Consider the following 22,440-nt stretch of genomic DNA (forward strand, 5'->3'; position numbering starts at 1 on the left):
CTGCCAAACCTAAGGGTAGAGCTCGAAAATTACAGCTCTCTGGGCCCTAACATAGAGTTGCATTAGAAGAGCCCCATCTTAAGAAGGCTCAAGGTCATTGGACACAGATAGAATTATGTCAGATCGCGTTATATCTACAGTTGCTTTGGTTGGACTGATCATGTCAACATTATACTTTCAAATCTTAGCTAGCAGTCATCATCATGAATCACGTCGACAATCTACTGGCAAATCCTTTTAAATCCTTGTCATACGAAGATAAATTATAGATTAAACATATCGGTGCTCATCGGCCATTGGACACAAACATTACACAACAAGTTGCAAATTCAACAATGAGTGGTTTGGAAGGAATCAGTGGCTAACTGCAAGCAAGCATTTCAAATCAATCAATAGCCTGCTATTCAAGGGAGTGGGTATGTGCCCTGTCTGGGTTTAACTTCTTGTGGCTGAAGGGGCAGTATTGAGTAGCTTGGATGAAAGGTGCCCACATCAAACGGCCTGCTCCTCAGTCATAGTTGCTAATATATATTAATTAATAATATTTGCATTTTATTAGTAGTATTGGAGAAAACACTCTAAAGTTTCTAAAACTGTTTGAATGATGTCTGTGAGATTAACAGAACTCATATTGGCTGGCAAAATCCTGAGTTGAAATCAAAACAGGAAGTGAGAAATCTGAGCTTGTATGTATTCACCAGAGTCCCCTAATGAAGTCCCTTGAGATATGAATGATTGTGCACTGCCTAGGGGTTCCACTAGATGTCAACCATCAATAGAAATTATAATGAGACTTCTATGATGTTGTGGGAGAGAATGAGAGCAGAATCAGTCAGGTGTCTGGCAGTCAGCCATTTTCTGATCATGTTTATTCCTCATGGTAGTCACTTGCGTTCCATTGCTCACGTAGACAAGAAGGAAAACTCCGGTTGGAACTTTATTGAAGCTATATGTTAAAAACATCCTAATGATTGATTCTGTACTTAGTTTGAAATGTTTCTTGACCGGTAATATCACTTTATGAAGTTTTTTGTCCGATATAACGCTGACCAGAATTAGCGTTTGGATATGTAAACCAGACGCGCTAACAGAAGAAGGTATTTGGACAAAAATAACGGATTTTTTCGAACAAAACAAACATTTATTGTGGATTCCTGGAGTGCTTTCTGATGTAGATCATCAAAGGGAATATTTATCATATTAATTAATAATGATAATAATAATAATGAATAATTTAATAATAATTCATCATTAATAATAATTTAATAATAATAATAATAATGAATCATTTATGTTGACTATCTTTTTGCGGCTGTGGTGTTTTACTTTTGAGCGCCGTCTCAGCGTGGGTTTCTTTTCCGTAAAAAAATAATTGTAATCTGACACAGCGGTTGCATTAAGGAGAGGTATATCTATAATTCCATGTGTATAACTTGCATTATCATCTATATTTATGATGAGTATTTCTGTTGAAACGATGTGGCTATGCAAAGTCACTTGATGTTTATGCCACTAGTGAATCTAGTCGCCTCAATGTAAACTCAGATTTTTTGATATAAATATGAATTTAATCAAACAAAATGTGTAACATGAAGTCCTAGGAGTGTCATCTGATGAAAATAATCGAAGGTAATTAATTTAATTAATCTCTATTAATTAATTAAGGTTAATTTTATCTCTATTCTGGTTTTTGTGAAGCTATATTTAGCTGGAAAAAAAATGGCTGTGATTATTGTGGTTTTGTAACATAATCGTTTGTAGTGCTTTCCCTGAAAAGCCTATTTTAAATCGGACACTTTGGTGGGATTAACCTCTAGTGACATCCCATCCTTTGAACGGGACTGTTGTCATCATCTGACACTAATTAGCATAACGCAACGGACATAAATATTACTAGAAAATATTCCTATTCATGAAAATCACAAGTGAAATATATTGAGACACAGTTTAGCCTTTTGTTAATCATCCTGTCATCTCATATGTTCAAAATATGCTTTACAGCCCAAGCTAGACAAGCATTTGTGTATAGCCTAGCATAGCATTTTGTCCAGCTAGCAGCAGTAACTTGGTCACGGAAATCAGAAAAGCAATCCAATTAAATAATTTACCTTTGATGATCTTCGGATGTTTTCACTCACAAACCTCCCAGTTAGACAGCAAATGTTCCTTTTTCCAAAATATAATTTTTGTTGGCGAAATAGCTCCATTTGTTCTTCACGTTTGGCTGAGAAATCGCCCGAAATGGCAGTCACGAAACGGCAAAAATATTCCAAATTAGCTCCATAATATCGACAGAAACATGGCAAACGTTGTTTATAATCAATCCTCAAGGTGTTTTTCAAATATCTATTCGATAATATATCCATCGGGACAATTGGTTTTTCAGTAGGACTGATTGGAATAATGGCTACCTCTGTATTTTACGCGAATCTTCTGAGAGCATCAGGTGACCAGTTGCGCAATGTAGCCGCTTACGGGTATTCTTCAACATAAATGCGTAAAACTACGTCACTATGCTGTAGACACCTTGGGGAATACGGGGACTACGGGGAAAAGTTATCTGGTTGATAGCACATTCACTGCTCAATAGGGACACATTGGAATGCAGCTACTACCTACTACAATTATCTTTATGCTTGTACATTGTTGTGCAATGTTTTGTTTTTCGAAATAGGACTTGGCCTGCTAAAGAGTTGAAGGAAAGTGAATGATGATGATGCATGTTACCACTGAATTACAATTCGACTATTACAATCCGGATTGATTTTTTCTCAGGCTTTCGCCTGCAATATCAGTTCTGTTATACTCACAGACAATATTTTTACAGTTTTGGAAACGTTAGAGTGTTTTCTATCCTAAGCTGTTAATTATATCCCGTTTACTACGGGAACGTTATTTGTCCAAAAATTAAAATACTGCCCCTAGTCACAAAAGGTTAACAACAAGATTCCCTTTAAAATGATATAAGACACATGCATGTCTGAGGAATTTTAATTTGGAGATTTCTGTTTTTTGAATTTGGTGCCCTGCACTTGAATGGCTGTTGTCGATCCCGTTAAAGGGATGCATGTCTTTGGAGATTTCTGTTTTTTGAATTTGGTGCCCTGCACTTCGAATGGCTGTTGTCGATCCCGTTAAAGGGATGCATGTCTTTGGAGATTTCTGTTTTTGAATTTGGTGCCCTGCACTTCGAATGGCTGTTGTCGATCCCGTTAAAGGGATACCCCCTTTTTATCAATTTTCTCCTAAATGACCTACCCAAATCTAACTGCCTGTAGCTCAGGCCCTGAAGCAAGGATATGCATATTATTGATACCATTTGTAAGGAAACACTTTGAAGTTTGTGGAAATGTGAAATCAATGTAAGAGAATATAACACAAAAATCTGGTAGAAGAAAATATGAAGAAAAAACAAACCTAATCTTTTTCTACCACCATCTTTGAAATGCAAGAGAAATGTCATAGTTAAAGCCATCACTCTGGTTGTAATTCTGATAGTGTCCACAAGATGGCAGCAGTGTGCAACGTTTCAGATGGAAGTATGAGTGAAGTATGAGTGAACTACAAGACTTTTTTAGTGTGAAGTCCCCAGGGACATTTGGGCAAACCGCCTACAAAAAAAACTAAAAAGGGAAGTTCCAGGTGTCAGGTCTGTACAGACCTCTGGCAGTCTCTACGGGGGTGCCACAGGGTTCAATTCTCAGGCCGACTCTTCTCTGTATAGATCAATGTTGTCGCTCTTGCTGCTGGTGATTCTCTGATCCACCTCTATGCAGACGACACCATTCTGTATACTTCTGGCCCTTCTTTGGACACTGAGTTAACTAACCTCCAGATGAGCTTCAATACCATACAACTCTCCTTCCGTGGCCTCCAACTGCTCTTACATACAAGTAAAACTAAATGCATTCTCTTCTACCGATCACTGCTCGCACCTGCTCGCCTGTCCAACATCACTACTCTGGACGGTTCTGACTTATGTGGACAACTACAAATACCTAGGTGTCTGGTTAGACTGTAAACTCTCCTCCCAGATTCACATTAAACATCTCCAATCCAAAATTAAATCTTGAATCGGCTTCCTATATCGCAACAAAGCATCCTTCAATCATGCTGCCAAACATATCCTCGTAAAACTGACCATCCTACCGATCCTCGACTTCGGTGATGTCATTTACAAAATAGCCTCCAATGCTCTACTCACTAAACTGGATGCAGTCTATCACAGTGCAATCCGTTTTGTCACCAAAGCCCCATATACCACCTACCACTGCGACCTGTCTGTCTGTCTGTCTGTCTGTCTGTCTGTCTGTCTGTCTGTCTGTCTCGCTGTCTGTCTCGCTGTCTGTCTCGCTGTCTGTCTCGCTGTCTGTCTGTCTGTCTGTCTGTCTGTCTGTCTGTCTGTCTGTCTGTCTGTCTGTCTGTCTGTCTGTCTGTCTGTCTGTCTGTCTGTCTGTCTGTCTGTCTGTCTGGGTAGAGTCTGTCTGTCTGTCTGTCTGTCTGTCTGTCTGTCTGTCTGTCTGTCTGTCTGTCTGTCTGTCTGTCTGTCTGTCTGTCTGTCTGTCTGTCTGTCTGTCTGTCTGTCTGTCTCGCTGTCTGTCTCGCTGTCTGTCTCGCTGTCTGTCTGCCTGTCTGTCTCTCTGTCTATCGTTCCAGCAGTTTGGCTGTTGTTTGAGCATGTTTTGACTGTCTGTTTCGATAGCAACAGACTGTGGTTAACAACTGGTTTAGATGATCATTGTCTAGTAGAGGAAGTCAAAACCCAACAGCACTGGCTACCTAGTAGAGCTAGAGGTCGATTGTCTGACTGGACATTACACTTCATCAACATGGTCAACATTGAGAGTCTGAAATCTCTACTCGACGAAATAGTGAAAAAATTGGCAGAAGGGGCAGTTTTTATCTAATAATCGCTCTCGTCTTCATTCACTATGCTGTGTTTCATGTAGAGTTTGTTTGCAGTTGCAAACCTGGAGATCTCTCTAACAATCACTGTTACATGTACATCACGATTCCAGCTGTTCTGTTGTTTTTTCCTCATTCTCTGGACAGATCAGATGTTCAAAAGAGTATGTCGGTTCACATGCAGAATGAGTTGCAAATGTCATTTCCTCTGTACACTGTTCTCACTTCTGGGTAAGTCAGCCTGTGTTGGGTTGCTCTGGATTGCGTCTGTGCTCATCGATGGAGACTGGTATGTTTGCTGTAGAAACAATCTCCCTCCAGAGAAAGTTGATCTTCCCTGCAAAAAAAGCAGATGAGCTCAACCTTGAAGACAAAATGACCGTGACTCAACTCAGAAATGAATCGTTGGTAAGTGCCTCATCGTATTTTTCTATTCTTGTAATTTACTGCTACAGATTTCTGAAGAGGTGATGTGGTAGTTAGTGATGCCGGTCGTCATTGCTATAATAATTAGTTCTTGTAATTTACTGCTACAGATTTCTGAAGAGGTGATGTGGTAGTTAGTGATGCCGGTCGTCGTCGTCTATAATAATTAGTTCTTGTAATTTACTGCTACAGATTTCTGAAGAGGTGATGTGGTAGTTAGTGATGCCGGTCGTCATCGTCTATAATAATTAGTTCTAAATGATTTTGAACAAGTAACCCAAAAGATGGGCAGGAGGTAAATAAATTAGAGGTATGAAATACAGTTTGATCGATTAAACCTTAAACATGAACTATAAGTCAGTAAATTGTCTCCAACTGTGAGTCTTGGTGTGAACTCTAAAGACCGACATATCAGAGCTGAATATTTACATCCTAGTGTGAAGTCCCGCCCCTCTGAATATTTACATCCTAGTGTGAAGTCCCGCCCCTCTGAATATTTACATCCTAGTGTGAAGTCCCGCCCCTCTGAATATTTAAATCCTCGTGTGAAGTCCCGTCCCTCTGAATATTTACATCCTAGTGTGAAGTCCCGCCCCTCTGAATATTTACATCCTAGTGTGAAGTCCCGCCCCTCTGAATATTTACATCCTAGTGTGAAGTCCCGCCCCTCTGAATATTTAAATCCTCGTGTGAAGTCCCGTCCCTCTGAATATTTACATCCTAGTGTGAAGTCCCACCCCTCTGAATATTTACATCCTAGTGTGAAGTCCCGCCCCTCTGAATATTTACATCCTAGTGTGAAGTCCCGCCCCTCTGAATATTTAAATCCTAGTGTGAAGTCCGGCCCCTCTGAATATTTACATCCTAGTGTGAAGTCCCGCCCCTCTGAATATTTAAATCCTAGTGTGAAGTCCCGCCCCTCTGAATATTTACATCCTAGTGTGAAGTCCCGCCCCTCTGAATATTTACATCCTAGTGTGAAGTCCCGCCCCCTAAATCAACAAGGTGTGAAAGACAGTTTGACAGAAGCCATCCTACAATACTAATGTGTTTGTCATCATTGTGTTTCAGGCTGTTGGTTCGTTAATTGCGCTGGGTGCTGCTGTTATGTTGATTCTGTCTGTCATACATCGATGTCACTGCTGTGCTAAAGGTTGTAGGAGGTGGTGTGATGGTCAGAACAATGGATATCAACCTCTGAACTCGTCTGGGAGTCAGAACACGTCTGGGAGTCAGAACACGTCTGGGAGTCAGAACACGTCTGGGAGTCAGAACACGTCTGGGAGTCAGAACACGTCTGGGAGTCAGAACACGTCTGGGAGTCAGAACACGTCTGGGAGTCAGAACACGTCTGGGAGTCAGAACACGTCTGGGAGTCAGAACACGTCTGGGAGTCAGAACACGTCTGGGAGTCAGAACACGTCTGGGGAGTCAGAACACGTCTGGGAGTCAGAACACGTCTGGGAGTCAGAACACGTCTGGGAGTCAGAACACGTCTGGGAGTCAGAACACGTCTGGGAGTCAGAACACGTCTGGGAGTCAGAACACGTCTGGGAGTCAGAACACGTCTGGGAGTCAGAACACGTCTGGGAGTCAGAACACGTCTGGGAGTCAGAACACGTCTGGGAGTCAGAACTCGTCTGGGAGTCAGAACACGTCTGTGATTATTATGATTATCCGCGATTATCTATGATTATCTGTGATTATTATGATTATCTGTGATTATTATGATTATCTATGATTATCTGTGATTATCTATGATTATCGGTGATTATTATGATTATCTGTGATTATCTGTGATTATCCATGATTATCTGTGATTATCTATGATTATCTGTGATTGTCTATGATTATCTGTGATTAGCTGTGATTATCTATGATTATTATGATTATCTGTGATTATCTATGATTATCTGTGATTATCTGTGATTATCTGTGGTTATCTATGATTATCTGTGATTAGCTGTGATTATCTATGATTATCTGTGATTATCTGTGATTATCTGTGATTAGGATTGTCTCTGTTGTTGTTTTTAATGATTTGTTTAAAAGTCATTGAAGTGGACAGTTTATTAGGTCATCTAGTACCAAGTCGGACCCCCCCCCCCTCTCATGAAAGTCTCAATGCCTGTCTTCCTGCTTTATAGAGCAAGCAACAGCCACGTGACTCACTAGGAGCGAACTATTTCCGTGTACAGGATGGTGTATAATGTGTATAATGTTGATTAATGTTGGTTGCAAAAATACGAAAAAGTATTAAAAAAAACATTTATTTTCATTTTTATAATCATTTAGCCTCACATGTGATCCTGTTTGTGAGTGTAATGTGGGGTTTTGATCACAGGGGGGTGCTGTTGTGCCACATATGATTATGTGTGTGAGTGTGATGTGGGGATTTGACCACAGGGGGATGCTATTGTCTCACATATGATTCTGTACGGTAGTACAACGTGGTGATTTTGACCACAGGCGACTTCTCATATATGATTCTGTGTTTGTGTAAAATTACATAATAAACCCAGTCATATCTCCTCTCTTTGACTGACATGAATAAAGGTTGAGAACACCTTTATTTAACCAGGTAGGAGGGTTGAGAACACCTTTATTTAACCAGGTAGGAGAGTTGAAAACACCTTTACTTAACAAGGTAGGAGGGTTGAGAACACCTTTATTTAACCAGGTAGGAGGGTTTAGAACACCTTTACTTAACCAGGTAGGAGGGTTGAGAACACCTTTATTTAACCAGGTAGGAGAGTTGAAAACACCTTTACTTAACCAGGTAGGCTAGTTGAGAACACCTTTATTTAACCAGGTATGAGGGTTGAGAACACCTGTATTTAACCAGGTATGAGGGTTGAAAACACCTTTATTTAACCAGGTAGGAGAGTTGAGAACACCTTTATTTAACCAGGTATGAGGGTTGAAAACACCTTTATTTAACCAGGTAGGAGAGTTGAGAACACCTGTATTTAACCAGGTAGGAGGGTTGAGAACACCTTTACTTAACCAGGTAGGCTAGTTGAGAACACCTTTATTTAACCAGGTAGGCTAGTTGAGAACACCTTTATTTAACCAGGTAGGAGGGTTGAGAACACCTGTATTTAACCAGGTAGGAGAGTTGAGAACATCTTTATTTAACCAGGTAGGCTAGTTGAGAACACCTGTATTTAACCAGGTAGGCTAGTTGAGAACACCTTTATTTAACCAGGTAGGCTAGTTGAGAACACCTTTATTTAACCAGGTAGGCTAGTTGAGAACACCTTTATTTAACCAGGTAGGAGGGTTGAGAACACCTTTATTTAACCAGGTAGGCTAGTTGAGAACACCTTTATTTAACCAGGTAGGCTAGTTGAGAACACCTGTATTTAACCAGGTAGGAGGGTTGAGAACACCTGTATTTAACCAGGTAGGCTAGTTGAGAACACCTTTATTTAACCAGGTAGGCTAGTTGAGAACACCTGTATTTAACCAGGTAGGCTAGTTGAGAACACCTTTATTTAACCAGGTAGGCTAGTTGAGAACACCTTTATTTAACCAGGTAGGAGGGTTGAGAACACCTGTATTTAACCAGGTAGGAGAGTTGAGAACATCTTTATTTAACCAGGTAGGAGGGTTGAAAACACCTTTAATTTAACCAGGTAGGAGAGTTGAGAACACTTTTATTTAACCAGGTAGGAGAGTTGAGAACAAGTTCTCATTTACAACTGCGACCTGGCCAAGATAAAGCAAAGCAGTACGACACAAACACAGAGTTACAGATGGAATAAACAAAACGTACAGTCAATAACACAATAGAAAAGTCTATATACAGAGTGTGCAAATGAGGTGAGATAAGGGAGGTGAAGGCCATAAATAGGCCATAGTGGCAAAGTAAATATAATATAACAATTAAAACACTGGAATAGTCAAATGAGAAAGCCTACCAGCTCTTTACGATGTAGGACGAGTCTTCAACCAGGAGAGCTAATGTGTGGGATGGAGTGGTAGCAGCTCTTTACGATGTAGGACGAGTCTCCAACCAGGAGAGCTGTGTGGGATGGCGCGGTAGCAGCTCTTTACCATGTAGGACGAGTCTCCAACCAGGAGAGCTGTGTGGGATGGCGCGGTAGCAGCTCTTTACCATGTAGGACGAGTCTTCAACCAGGAGAGCTAATGTGTGGGATGGAGTGGTAGCAGCTCTTTACGATGTAGGACGAGTCTCCAACCAGGAGAGCTGTGTGGGATGGAGTGGTAGCAGCTCTTTACCATGTAGGACGAGTCTTCAACCAGGAGAGCCGTGTGTGATGGCGCGGTAGCAGCTCTTTACGATGTAGGATGAGTCTTCAACCAGGAGAGCTGTGTGGGATGGCGCGGTAGCAGCTCTTTACGATGTAGGACGAGTCTTCAACCAGGAGAGCTGTGTGGGATGGCGCGGTAGCAGCTCTTTACGATGTAGGACGAGTCTTCAACCAGGAGAGCTAATGTGTGGGATGGAGTGGTAGCAGCTCTTTACGATGTAGGACGAGTCTCCAACCAGGAACCAAGAGGTAGCTAATGTGTGGGATGGAGTGGTAGCAGCTCTTTATGATGTAGGACCAGTCTCCAACCAGGAACCAAGAGGTAGCTAATGTGTGGGATGGAGTGGTAGCAGCTCTTTACGATGTAGGACCAGTCTCCAACCAGGAACCAAGAGGTAGCTAATGTGTGGGATGGAGTGGTAGCAGCTCTTTACCATGTAGGACGAGTCTCCAACCAGGAACCAAGAGGTAGCTAATGTGTGGGATGGAGTGGTAGCAGCTCTTTATGATGTAGGACCAGTCTCCAACCAGGAACCAAGAGGTAGCTAATGTGTGGGATGTATAATGTGAATTAGCCCTGTAGGATACATACACCTTGTTATGACCCATCAATAAGGCTATTACAATAACACACACACACACACACGCACGCACACACACACACACACACACACACACACACACACACACACACACACACACACACACACACACACACACACACACACACACACACACACACACACACACACACACACACACACACACACACACACACACACACACACACACACACACACACACACACACACACAGGGCTCCTGTGTGCTTCTCAGTGCTAGAGGCGTCACTACAGACCCTCGTTCGATTCCAGGCTGTATCACAACCGGCCGGGATAGGGTTTGGCCAGGGTAGACCGTAATTGTAAAAATAAGAATTTGTTCTTTAACTGACTTGCCTAGTTAAATAAAGGTTATACGCAACACACAAGCGCGAGAGTCACTCGGGATCTCATTAACTACCGGGCTCGAGGCACGAGTTCTGTTTCGTTCATTGATCCGCGTCTCTTTTAAAAACTACTTTCTTGCCCGGTATTCTCACTCACACACACCCGGTCCCGGTCGATCCTATCCCACACTATGTAGTGTGGCGTGAACCGGTTTCGTGTTTATTTCTCTCTCTCGGTTATGGACTACATTTGAGAGCGAGAGGAGAGGGAGAAAAGAAAGCCAGAACCGAGAAAACAAATGTCTAGGCTACTCTACAACAACATCATGGACTCTGTTCTCCTCTCAGTCGTTACACTAGTAGTTGTTTTCGCCTCCTCTCCCTACTCTCTTTCTTCCTCCGACGTCGTTCCCTCTCCTTCCTTCAATCTACCGTTTACCGACTGTGTCCAGAGCCGCGGGAGAGACGGGTTCTACCAAGGGGCTGTGGACGTGACGGAGTCCGGTGCGGTGTGTATGAGGTGGAGCGAGGTAGCGGGTTTGAGGAGCGCTATCCGGGTAGAGGGCTTGGGGATCATAACCGCTGTCGGAACCCGGACAACAGGATCAGACCCTGGTGCTTCTTCAGGAACAGCCGCGGCAGAACCGACTGGGGCTACTGCGACTGTAAACAAGGTAGAGGAAGGGGAGAGGTGTGTGTGTGTGTGTGTGTGTGTGTGTGTGTGTGTGTGTGTGTGTGTGTGTGTGTGTGTGTGTGTGTGTGTGTGTGTGTGTGTGTGTGTGTGTGTGTGTGTGTGTGTGTGTGTGTGTGTGTGTGTGTGTGTGTGTGTGTGTGTGTGGCAACAGCGGGCATGTCTCAGCAGATGGAAGCATCTCATTAATATTGAGGTATGTGTCTGGTTGGTGGCTAGACTAAGAAACGTTGTTATGTTAAAATGTATGAAGACAGACAAGCTGTCAGGTATTAGGGGGAGACTTTACCAAGACAGACAAGCTGTCAGTCATTAGGGGGGAGACTTTACCAAGACAGACAAGCTGTCAGTCATTAGGGGGGAGACTCTACCAAGACAGACAAGCTGTCAGTCATTAGGGGGGAGACTTTACCAAGACAGACAAGCTGTCAGTCATTAGGGGGAGACTCTACCAAGACAGACAAGCTGTCAGTCATTAGGGGGGAGACTTTACCAAGACAGACAAGCTGTCAGTCATTAGGGGGGAGACTCTACCAAGATAGACAAGCTGTCAGTCATTAGGGGGAGACTCTACCAATATAGACAAGCTGTCAGTCATTAGGGGGAGACTCTACCAATATAGACAAGCTGTCAGTCATTAGGGGGGAGACTCTACCAATATAGACAAGCTGTCAGTTATTAGGGGGAGACTCTACCAATATAGACAAGCTGTCAGTCATTAGGGGGAGACTCTACCAAGATCAACAAGCTCCCAGACAAGCTGTCAGTCATTAGGGGGGAGACTCTACCAAGACAGACACACTGTCAGTCATTAGGGGGAGACTCTACCAAGACAGACAAGCTGCCAGTCATTAGGGGGAGACTCTACCAAGACAGACAAGCTGTAAGTCACTAGGGAGACTTTACCAAGACAGACAAGCTGTCAGTCATTAGGGGAGACTCTACCAAGATAGACACGCTGTCAGTCATTAGGGGAGACTCTACCAAGACGGACAAGCTGTCAGTCAACAGGGGAGACTCTACCAAGACAGACAAGCTGTCAGTCATTAGGGGGAGACTCTACCAAGACAGACAAGCTGTCAGTCATTAGGGGAGACTCTACCAAGATAGACAAGCTGTCAGTCATTAGGGGAGACTCTACCAAGATAGACAAGCTGTCAGTCATGAGGGGGACTCTACCAAGACAGACAAGCTGTCAGTCATGAGGGGGGAGACTCTACCAAGACAGACAAGCTGTCAGTCATTAGGGGGGAGACTCTACCAAGACAGACAAGCTGCCAGTCATTAGGGGGAGACTACCAATATAGACAAGCTGTCAGTCATAAGGGGGAGACTCTACCAAGATAGACAAGCTGTCAGTCATTAGGGGGAGACTCTACCAAGATAGACAAGCTGTCAGTCATGAGGGGGGAGACTCTACCAATATAGACACACTGTCAGGTATTAGGGGGACTCTACCAAGACAGACAAGCTGTATGTTATTAGGGGGGAGACTCTACCAAGATAGACAAGCTGTCAGTCATTAGGGGGGAGACTGTGTGTGTGTGTGTGTGTGTGTGTGTGTGTGTGTGTGTGTGTGTGTGTGTGTGTGTGTGTGTGTGTGTGTGTGTGTGTGTGTGTGTGTGTGTGTGTGTGTGTGTGTGTGTGTGTGTGTGTGTGTGTGTGTGTTATTGGTCAGCTTGATTTATGTGCCTCAGTGACCTATGAAATAGAAGGATCAAGGAAATCAACGTTTTCCTCTGATGTGTATCTGTCTCCCGAGTATCATATCTCTTTCTCTCTCTGTCTCTCTATGTCTCTCCCTCACACTGTGTCTCTCACTCTGTCACTCTGTGTCTCTCTGTTACTCTCTGTTACTCTCTGTGTCTCTCTCTGTCACTCTGTGTCTCTCTCTCTGTCACTCTGTGTCTCTCTCTCTCTGTCACTCTGTGTCTCTCTCTCTGTCACTCTGTGTCTCTCTGTCACTCTGTGTCTCTCTCTGTCACTCTGTGTCTCTCTGTCACTCTGTGTCTCTCTGTTACTCTGTGTCTCTCTCTCTGTCACTCTGTGTCTCTCTCTCTGTTACTCTGTGTCTCTCTCTCTGTCACTCTGTGTCTCTCTCTCTGTCACTCTGTGTCTCTCTGTTACTCTGTGTCTCTCTCTCTCTCACTCTGTGTCTCTCTCTCTCACTCTGTGTCTCTCTCTCTCTGTCACTCTGTGTCTCTCTCTCTCTCTGTCTTTCTCTCTCTCTGTCACTCTGTGTCTCTCTCTCTCTCTCTCTGTCACTCTATGTCTCTCTCTCTCTGTCACTCTGTGTCTCTCTCTCTGTCACTCTGTGTCTCTCTCTCTCTCTGTCTTTCTCTCTCTCTCTGTCACTCTGTGTCTCTCTCTCTCTGTCACTCTGTGTCTCTCTCTCTCTCTGTCTTTCTCTCTCTCTCTGTCACTCTGTGTCTCTCTCTCTCTGTCTTTCTCTCTCTCTCTGTCACTCTGTGTCTCTCTCTCTCTGTCTTTCTCTCTCTCTCTGTCACTCTGTCTCTCTCTCTCTGTCTGTGTGTCTCTCTCTCACTGTCACTCTGTGTCTCTCTCTCACTGTCACTCTGTGTGCCTCGCTCTGTGTGCCTCTCTTTGTGTGTCTCTGTCACTCTCTGTCTCTTTCTTTCTCTTTCTCTCTCCCTCAGTGGAAAATGATCTAAACGGTGTGTGTGTGTGTCTCGTCCAGGGTCAGTGCGCCTGCAGGGCGGCCGCTCTAAGCTGGATGGCAGGGTGGAGGTGTATCTACAGGGGGTCTGGGGGTCTGTCTGTGGTGATGACTGGGGAGAGCAGGACGCTACAGTGGTCTGCAGACAGCTGGGACAGGGGTGAGTCACACAACACAACACACATGCATGCACACACACACACACACACACACACACACACACACACACACACACACACACACACACACACACACACACACACACACACACACACACACACACACACACACACACACACACACACACATATGCAGTCTCACACACGCACAAAGAAAGAGGTAGTGAAAAAGGAAGGAGGGGAGCGGTTATCCTAGAAAAAGGAGTGGAGCGGTTATCCTAGAAAAAGGAGTGGAGCGGTTATCCTAGAAAAAGGAGTGGAGCGGTTATCCTAGAAAAAGGAGTGGAGCGGTTATCCTAGAAAAAGGAGTGGAGTGGTTATCCTAGAAAAAGGAGTGGAGCGGTTATCCTAGAAAAAGGAAGGAGGGGAGCGGTTATCCTAGAAAAAGGAAGGAGGGGAGCGGTTATTCTAGAAAAAGGAAGGAGTGGAGCGGTTATCCTAGAAAAAGGAAGGAGGGGAGCGGTTATCCTAGAAAAAGGAAGGAGTGGAGCGGTTATCCTAGAAAAAGGAAGGAGGGGAGCGGTTATCCTAGAAAAAGGAAGGAGGGGAGCGGTTATCCTAGAAAAAGGAGTGGAGTAGTTATCCTAGAAAAAGGAGTGGAGCGGTTATTCTAGAAAAAGGAGTGGAACGGTTATTCTAGAAAAAGGAAGGAGGGGAGCTGTTATTCTAGAAAAAGGAGTGGAACGGTTATTCTAGAAAAAGGAAGGAGGGGAGCGGTTATCCTAGAAAAAGGAGTGGAGCGGTTATTCTAGAAAAAGGAGTGGAGCGGTTATCCTAGAAAAAGGAAGGAGGGGAGCGGTTATCCTAGAAAAAGGAAGGAGGGGAGCGGTTATTCTAGAAAAAGGAAGGAGTGGAGCGGTTATCCTAGAAAAAGGAAGGAGTGGAGCGGTTATCCTAGAAAAAGCAAGGAGGGGAGCGGTTATCCTAGAAAAAGGAAGGAGGGGAGCAGTTATCCTAGAAAAAGGAAGGAGTGGAGCGGTTATTCTAGAAAAAGGAAGGAGTGGAGCGGTTATCCTAGAAAAAGGAAGGAGGGGAGCAGTTATCCTAGAAAAAGGAAGGAGGGGAGCAGTTATCCTAGAAAAAGGAAGGATTGGAGCGGTTATCCTAGAAAAAGGAAGGAGGGGAGCGGTTATCCTAGAAAAAGAAAGGAGCGGAGCGGTTATCCTAGAAAAAGAAAGGAGCGGAGCGGTTATCCTAGAAAAAGGAGTGGAGTGGTTATCATAGAAAAAGGAAGGAGGGGAGCGGTTATCCTAGAAAAAGGAAGGAGGGGAGCGGTTATCCTAGAAAAAGGAAGGAGGGGAGCGGTTATCCTAGAAAAAGGAAGCAGGGGAGCAGTTATCCTAGAAAAAGGAAGGAGGGGAGAGGTTATCCTATAAAACGGAGTGGAGTGGTTATCCTAGAAAAATGAAGGAGGGGAGCAATTATCCTAGAAAAAAGAGTGGAGCTGTTATCCTAGAAAAGGAAGGAGGGGAGCGGTTATCCTAGAAAAAGGAAGGAGGGGAGCGGTTATCATAGAAAAAGGAGTGGAGTGGTTATCCTAGAAAAAGGAGTGGAGCGGTTATCCTAGAAAAAGGAAGGAGGGGAGCGGTTATCCTAGAAAAAGGAGGGAGCGGTTATTCTAGAAAAGGAGTGGAGCGGTTATCCTAGAAAAAGGAGGGGAGCGGTTATCCTAGAAAAAGGAAGGAGGGGAGCGGTTATCCTAGAAAAAGGAAGGAGGGGAGCGGTTATTCTAGAAAAAGGAAGGAGTGGAGCGGTTATCCTAGAAAAAGGAAGGAGTGGAGCGGTTATCCTAGAAAAAGCAAGGAGGGGAGCGGTTATCCTAGAAAAAGGAAGGAGGGGAGCAGTTATCCTAGAAAAAGGAAGGAGTGGAGCGGTTATTCTAGAAAAAGGAAGGAGTGGAGCGGTTATCCTAGAAAAAGGAAGGAGGGGAGCAGTTATCCTAGAAAAAGGAAGGAGTGGAGCGGTTATTCTAGAAAAAGGAAGGAGTGGAGCGGTTATCCTAGAAAAAGGAAGGAGGGGAGCAGTTATCCTAGAAAAAGGAAGCAGGGGAGCGGTTATCCTAGAAAAAGGAGTGGAGCGGTTATCCTAGAAAAAGGAGTGGAGTGGTTATCCTAGAAAAAGGAAGGAGGGGAGCGGTTATCCTAGAAAAAGGAAGGAGGGGAGCGGTTATCCTAGAAAAAGGAAGCAGGGGAGCAGTTATCCTAGAAAAAGGAAGGAGGGGAGAGGTTATCCTATAAAATGGAGTGGAGTGGTTATCCTAGAAAAATTAGTGGAGCTGTTATCCTAGAAAAAGGAAGGAGGGGAGAGGTTATCCTATAAAATGGAGTGGAGCGGTTATCCTAGAAAAAGGAGTGGAGCGGTTATCCTAGAAAAAGGAAGGAGGGGAGCGGTTATCCTAGAAAAAGGAGGGGAGCGGTTATCCTAGAAAAAGGAGGGGAGCGGTTATCCTAGAAAAAGGAAGGAGGGGAGCTGTTATCCTAGAAAAAGGAGTGGAGGGGAGTGGTTATCCTAGAAAAGGAAGGAGGGGAGCGGTTATCCTAGAAAAAGGAGGGGAGCGGTTATCCTAGAAAAAGGAGGGGAGCGGTTATCCTAGAAAAAGGAAGGAGGGGAGTGGTTATCCTAGAAAAAGGAGTGGAGGGGAGTGGTTATCCTAGAAAAGGAAGGAGGGGAGTGGTTATCCTAGAAAAAGGAAGGAGGGGAGCGGTTATCCTAGAAAAAGGAGTGGAGCGGTTATCCTAGAAAAAGAAAGGAGTGGAGCGGTTATCCTAGAAAAATGAGTGGAGTGGTTATCCTAGAAAAAGGAGTGGAGTGGTTATCCTAGAAAAAGGAGTGGAGCGGTTATCCTAGAAAAAGGAGTGGAGCGGTTATCCTAGAAAAAGGAGTGGAGTGGTTATCCTAGAAAAAGGAAGGAGGGGAGCGGTTATCCTAGAAAAAGGAAGGAGGGGAGCGGTTATCCTAGAAAAAGGAAGGAGGGGAGCTGTTATCCTAGAAAAAGAAAGGATTGTCTAGACAGGACATATGATGTAACAGGTCTCTAGACAGGACAGATGGTGTAACAGGTGTTGGAGCAGGTCTCTAGACAGGACAGATGGTGTAACAGGTGTGGTAGCAGGTCTCTAGACACGACAGATGGTGTAACAGGTGTGGTAGCAGGTCTCTAGACACGACAGATGAGGTAGCAGGTCTCTAGACAGGACAGTTGATGTAGCAGGTCTATTCTGCCCTTGAGTTGCGTTCCCATGCAAAACTAGACAGATAGCTAACAACTAAGTCTTCAATAAAACTCCCAAGGCGTGACTTTTCTTGAATGAATATATTGAAACGTTTATGTTGTGAAACTGCAAAATACAGAAAAGAATATACTTTAGTATTCAATTCACACCGATATACTGTAGCTGTACATTAAACATTTGAAGTTGCATAATACAAAGCACGCGCTAAGGTACCATGCATCTGGCATGATGCCAAACCATATATCTAATTGTTAACCATATGGTAATTGCTCCTTTCATTACTCTAATAATGTATAACCATCTATGTAGAATAACAAAGCATATTACACTAGAAACAGTAACAAAACTACAGTATTGTATATTTTACAATTCGTTTGCATGACGCATGAGCAAAGTAATACAGCTAACGACATACACAAAAGGCATTGCAATTTGTAAGTAAATGCAACCAACATTGATATGTAAGAAACTCTATCAATAACAAGATTATCATCATTAGCTAAATGCTTGAATCGAACTTACAAACAAATATTTTTCCAAGGCTGAAGCGTGACAAGAAATAACTACATTGAAAGACCTGCACCGTAGCGTTGTCTGTAGCTGCTTCTATGAGTGCAAAACCAATTCTGAACTTCCCATTTGCGTTGTCTTTCTAAGTACCAGAAAGCGCCACTAGGGGGCAAATAACACCATTGAACACAATGAAAATCCAATTTAACCATTGTAATAAAATAATCTGTTACCTTCTAACAGGATGGCAGCACAAGGTCTCTAGACAGGACAGTTGATGTAGCAGATCTCTAGACAGGACAGTTGATGTAGCAGGTTTCTAGACAGGACAGGAGATGTAGCAGGTCTCTAGACAGGACAGATGATCTGCAGGTCTCTAGACAGGACAGGTGATGTAGCAGGTCTCTAGACAGGACAGGAGATGTAGCAGGTCTCTAGACACGACAGGTGATCTGCAGGTCTCTAGACAGGACATATGAGGTAGCAGGTCTCTAGACACGACAGGTGATCTGCAGGTCTCTAGACAGGACAGATGAGGTAGCAGGTCTCTAGACAGGACAGATGAGGTAGCAGGTCTCTAGACAGGACAGATGATGTAGCAGGTCTCTAGACAGGACAGATGAGGTAGCAGGTCTCTAGACACGACAGGTGATCTGCAGGTCTCTAGACAGGACAGATGATGTAGCAGGTCTCTAGACAGGACAGATGAGGTAGCAGGTCTCTAGACACGACAGGTGAACTACAGGTCTCTAGACAGGACAGTTGATGTAGCAGGTCTCTAGACACGACAGGTGAACTACAGGTCTCTAGACAGGACAGGTGATGTAGCAGGTCTCTAGACAGGACAGGTGAACTACAGGTCTCTAGACAGGACAGTTGATGTAGCAGGTCTCTAGACACGACAGGTGAACTACAGGTCTCTAGACAGGACATATGAGGTAGCAGGTCTCTAGACACGACAGGTGATCTGCAGGTCTCTAGACAGGACAGGTGATGTAGCAGGTCTCTAGACAGGACAGGAGATGTAGCAGGTCTCTAGACAGGACAGATGAGGTAGCAGGTCTCTAGACAGGACAGGTGATGTAACAGGTCTCTAGACAGGACAGGTGAACTACAGGTCTCTAGACAGGACAGTTGATGTAGCAGGTCTCTAGACAGGACAGGTGATGTAGCAGGTCTCTAGACAGGACAGATGATGTAGCAGGTCTCTAGACAGGACAGGAGATGTAGCAGGTCTCTAGACAGGACAGGTGATGTAAGCAGGTCTCTAGACAGGACAGATGAGGTAGCAGGTCTCTAGGACAGGACAGATGAGGTAGCAGGTCTCTAGACAGGACAGATGATGTAGCAGGTCTCTAGACAGGACAGATGAGGTAGCAGGTCTCTAGACAGGACAGATGAGGTAACAGGTCTCCAAGACAGGACGCTCTCCTTTCCTCTCTCCTTTCCTCCCCACTCTTCTTCTCTCCTTTCCTCTCCTTGCTCCTCTCCTTTCCTCTCTGCTCTCCCTTTCCTCTCTCCTTTCCTCTCCTCCTTTCCTCTCCACTCTTCTCCTTTCCTCTCCTTTGCTCCTCTCCTTTCCTCTCCGCTCCCTTTCCTCTCATCTCTCCTTTCCTCTCATCTCTCCTTTCCTCTCATCTCTCCTTTCCTCTCCGGTCTCCTTTCCTCTCTCCTTTCCTCTCCTCTTTCCTCCCCACTCTCCTTTCCTCTCCGCTCTCCTTTCCTCTCATCTCTCCTTTCCTCTCATCTCTTCTTTCCTGTCCGCTCTCCTTTCCTCTCTGCTCTCCTTTCCGCTCTCCTTTCCTCTATCCTTTCCTCCCCACTCTTCTTCTCTCCTTTCCTCTCCTTGCTCCTCTCCTTTCCTTCCATCTCTCCTTTCCTCTCGTCTCCGCTCTCCTTTCCTCTCCGCTCTCCTTTCCTCTATCCTTTCCTCTCCTCTTTTCTTCCCCACTCTCCTTTCCTCTCTGGTCTCCTCTCTCTCTCCTTTCCTCTCCTCCTTTTCCTCCCCCACTCTCCTTTCCTCTCCGCTCTCCTTTCTTCCTCTCCTTTCCTCTCCTCTCTTTCCTCCCCACTCTTCTTCTCCCTTTCCTCTCCTTGTTCTTCTCTCCCTTTCCTCTCCTCTCTCTCCTTTCATCTCCTCTCTCCTTTCCTCTCCTCTCTCCCTTCCTCTCTCCTTTCCTTTCCTCTTTTCCTCTCCACTCTTCTTCTCCCTTTCCTCTCCTTGTTCTTCCCTTTCCTCTCCGCTCCCTTTCAACTCCTCTCTCCTTTCCTCTCCTCTCCTTTCCTCTCTCCTTTCCTTTCCTCTTTTCCTCCCCACTCTTCTCCTTTTCCTCTCCTTGTTCCTCTCCTTCCTCTCCGCTCTCCTTTCCTCTCCTTGTTCCCTCTCCTTTCCTCTCCGCTCACCTTCCGCTCTCCTTTCCTCTCCTTTCCTCCCCACTCTTCTTCTCTCCTCTTCCTCTCCTTGCTCCTCTCCTTTCCTCTCCTTGCTCCTCTCTCATTTCCTCACCTCCTCTCCTCTCTCCTCTTCTCCACAGTCTTCGTAGTCTGTCCCATCCTGACCCTCAGATCCCCCCCCCCACACCTCAAGTCCTTAGCTAGCTATTTACCCCTACTCCATCACACACACTTAATGTAGTGGTATTGACTGTGGGGTTATAGCCTGTAGAAGGGGATACTGTACTATGGGTCGACAGGGACAGGAAGGAAGGAGGGAGATGTGGACAGATCTTATCCAGAGACCGAGCTCCTCAGCTGTGGTGGGAGAGGTGGAGAGACCCCTTGATTTCCCTGGTGGAAATAGAGAAGCTGCAGCCTCTGCCATGCTGACACCGACACACACACACACACACACACACACACACACACACACACACACACACACACACACACACACACACACACACACACACACACACACACACACACACACACACACACACAGAGCGCCAAAGGGGTCAGGTCAGAGGAGAGGGGGGATACAGACAGACATGCTAAAGAGGGTGACAGTGATTGGTTTAAAATGACTGCTTGACTGTGTGTGTCTGTCTGTCTCCGTGTGCTGTCTGTCTGCCTGTCTGTCTGTCTGTCTGTCTGTCTGTCTGTCTGTCTGTCTGCCTGCCTGTCTGTCTGCCTGCCTGTCTGTCTGTCTGCCTGTCTGTCTGTCTGTCTGTCTGTCTGTCTGTCTGTCTGTCTGTCTGTCTGTCTGTCTGTCTGCCTGTCTGCCTGTCTGTCTGTCTGTCTGTCTCTCTCCCTGTAGTTTCTCTGGCCGAGCGCGCTCCTCCGCCCTATCTCCCCGAGGGGGTGTGGTCAGAATGCACTGGGGGGCGGTCCACTGTCAGGGGGAGGAGCCTGATATACTGCAGTGTCCCAGTGTTCCATGGAACGGAGGGGAGTGTCCCCACGCTGCAGCCGCCACCTGTACCCCAATGGAAGGTAGGAGGAGTGTCCCCACCTGCAGGGGTCACCTGTACCCCAATGGAAGGTAGGAGGGGAGCGTCCCCACTCTGCAGGGGTCACCTGTACCCCAATGGAAGGTAGGAGGGAGTGTCCCCACTCTGCATGGGTCACCTGTACCCCAATGGAAGGTAGGAGGGGAGTGTCCCCACTCTGCAGGGGTCACCTGTACCCCCTCTGTGTTAGGGTTAGGGGGGGTAGTAACTGTCCTCTGTGTTAGGGTTAGGGGGTAGTAACTGTCCTCTGTGTTAAGGTTAGGGGGGGTAGTAACTGTCCTCTGTGTTAGGGTTAGGGGGTAGTAACTGTCCTCTGTGTTAGGGTTAGGGGGGTAGTAACTGTCTCTGTGTTATATATATATATGCCATTTAGCAGACGCTTTTATCCAAAGCGACTTACAGTCATGTGTGCATACATTCTACGTATGGGTGGTCCCGGGAATCGAACCCACTACCCTGGCGTTACAAGCGCCATGCTCTACCAACTGAGCTACAGAAGGACCACCACTGTTAGGGTTAGGGGTAGTAACTGTCCTCTGTGTTAGGTTAGGGGGGCAGTAACTGTCCTCTGGGTTAGGTTAGGGTTAGGGGGTAGTAACTGTCCTCTGTGTTAGGTTAGGTTAGGGGGTAGTAACTGTCCTCTGGGTTAGGGTTAGGTTAGGTTAGGGGGTAGTAACTGTCCTCTGTGTTAGGTTAGGGGTAGTAACTGTCCTCTGTGTTAGGTTAGGGTTAGGGGGTAGTAACTGTCCTCTGTGTTTCGATGTGTCTGTGTCCAGTGGTAGCGTTGGTGCCAGTGAGGTTGGTGGGGGGTGTCAGCGTGGGAGGGGCGTGTTGAGGTTTTCCACGGGGGCGTGTGGGGACTCCTCCTGCGGCTAATTAATGGGATGAGAGCGACGTGGAGGTCGTCTGTCGACAGCTGGGCCTGGGGTGAGAACACATACACCTTAAGCACACACACACACCTTAAGCACACACACACACCTTAAGCACACACACACACACACACACACACACACACACACACACACACACACACACACACACACACACACACACACACACACACACACACACACACACACACACACACACACACACACACACATCCTCTCATAGCCATAGATCCTAATCCAGGAACCACATCC

The 22,440-nt window shown here is 45.4% G+C and overlaps 1 protein-coding gene across 1 annotated transcript; it reads left to right on the plus strand.

The window, feature by feature from the left end:
• Positions 1-5,145: 5,145 nt before the first annotated feature.
• Positions 5,146-22,171, plus strand: LOC124028666. The gene is made up of 6 exons (XM_046340668.1): positions 5,146-5,313; positions 6,403-6,987; positions 11,077-11,230; positions 13,946-14,084; positions 21,103-21,327; positions 22,072-22,171. The coding sequence occupies exons 1-6, from the start codon at positions 5,185-5,187 to the stop codon at positions 22,169-22,171; spliced, it is 1,332 nt and encodes a 443-aa protein (XP_046196624.1). The 5' UTR covers positions 5,146-5,184.
• The last annotated feature ends 269 nt before the right edge of the window (positions 22,172-22,440 follow it).

The sequence above is a fragment of the Oncorhynchus gorbuscha genome, unplaced genomic scaffold, assembly GCF_021184085.1.
Source record: "Oncorhynchus gorbuscha isolate QuinsamMale2020 ecotype Even-year unplaced genomic scaffold, OgorEven_v1.0 Un_scaffold_4627, whole genome shotgun sequence".
In the NCBI taxonomy this organism is placed as follows: Eukaryota; Metazoa; Chordata; class Actinopteri; order Salmoniformes; family Salmonidae; genus Oncorhynchus; species Oncorhynchus gorbuscha.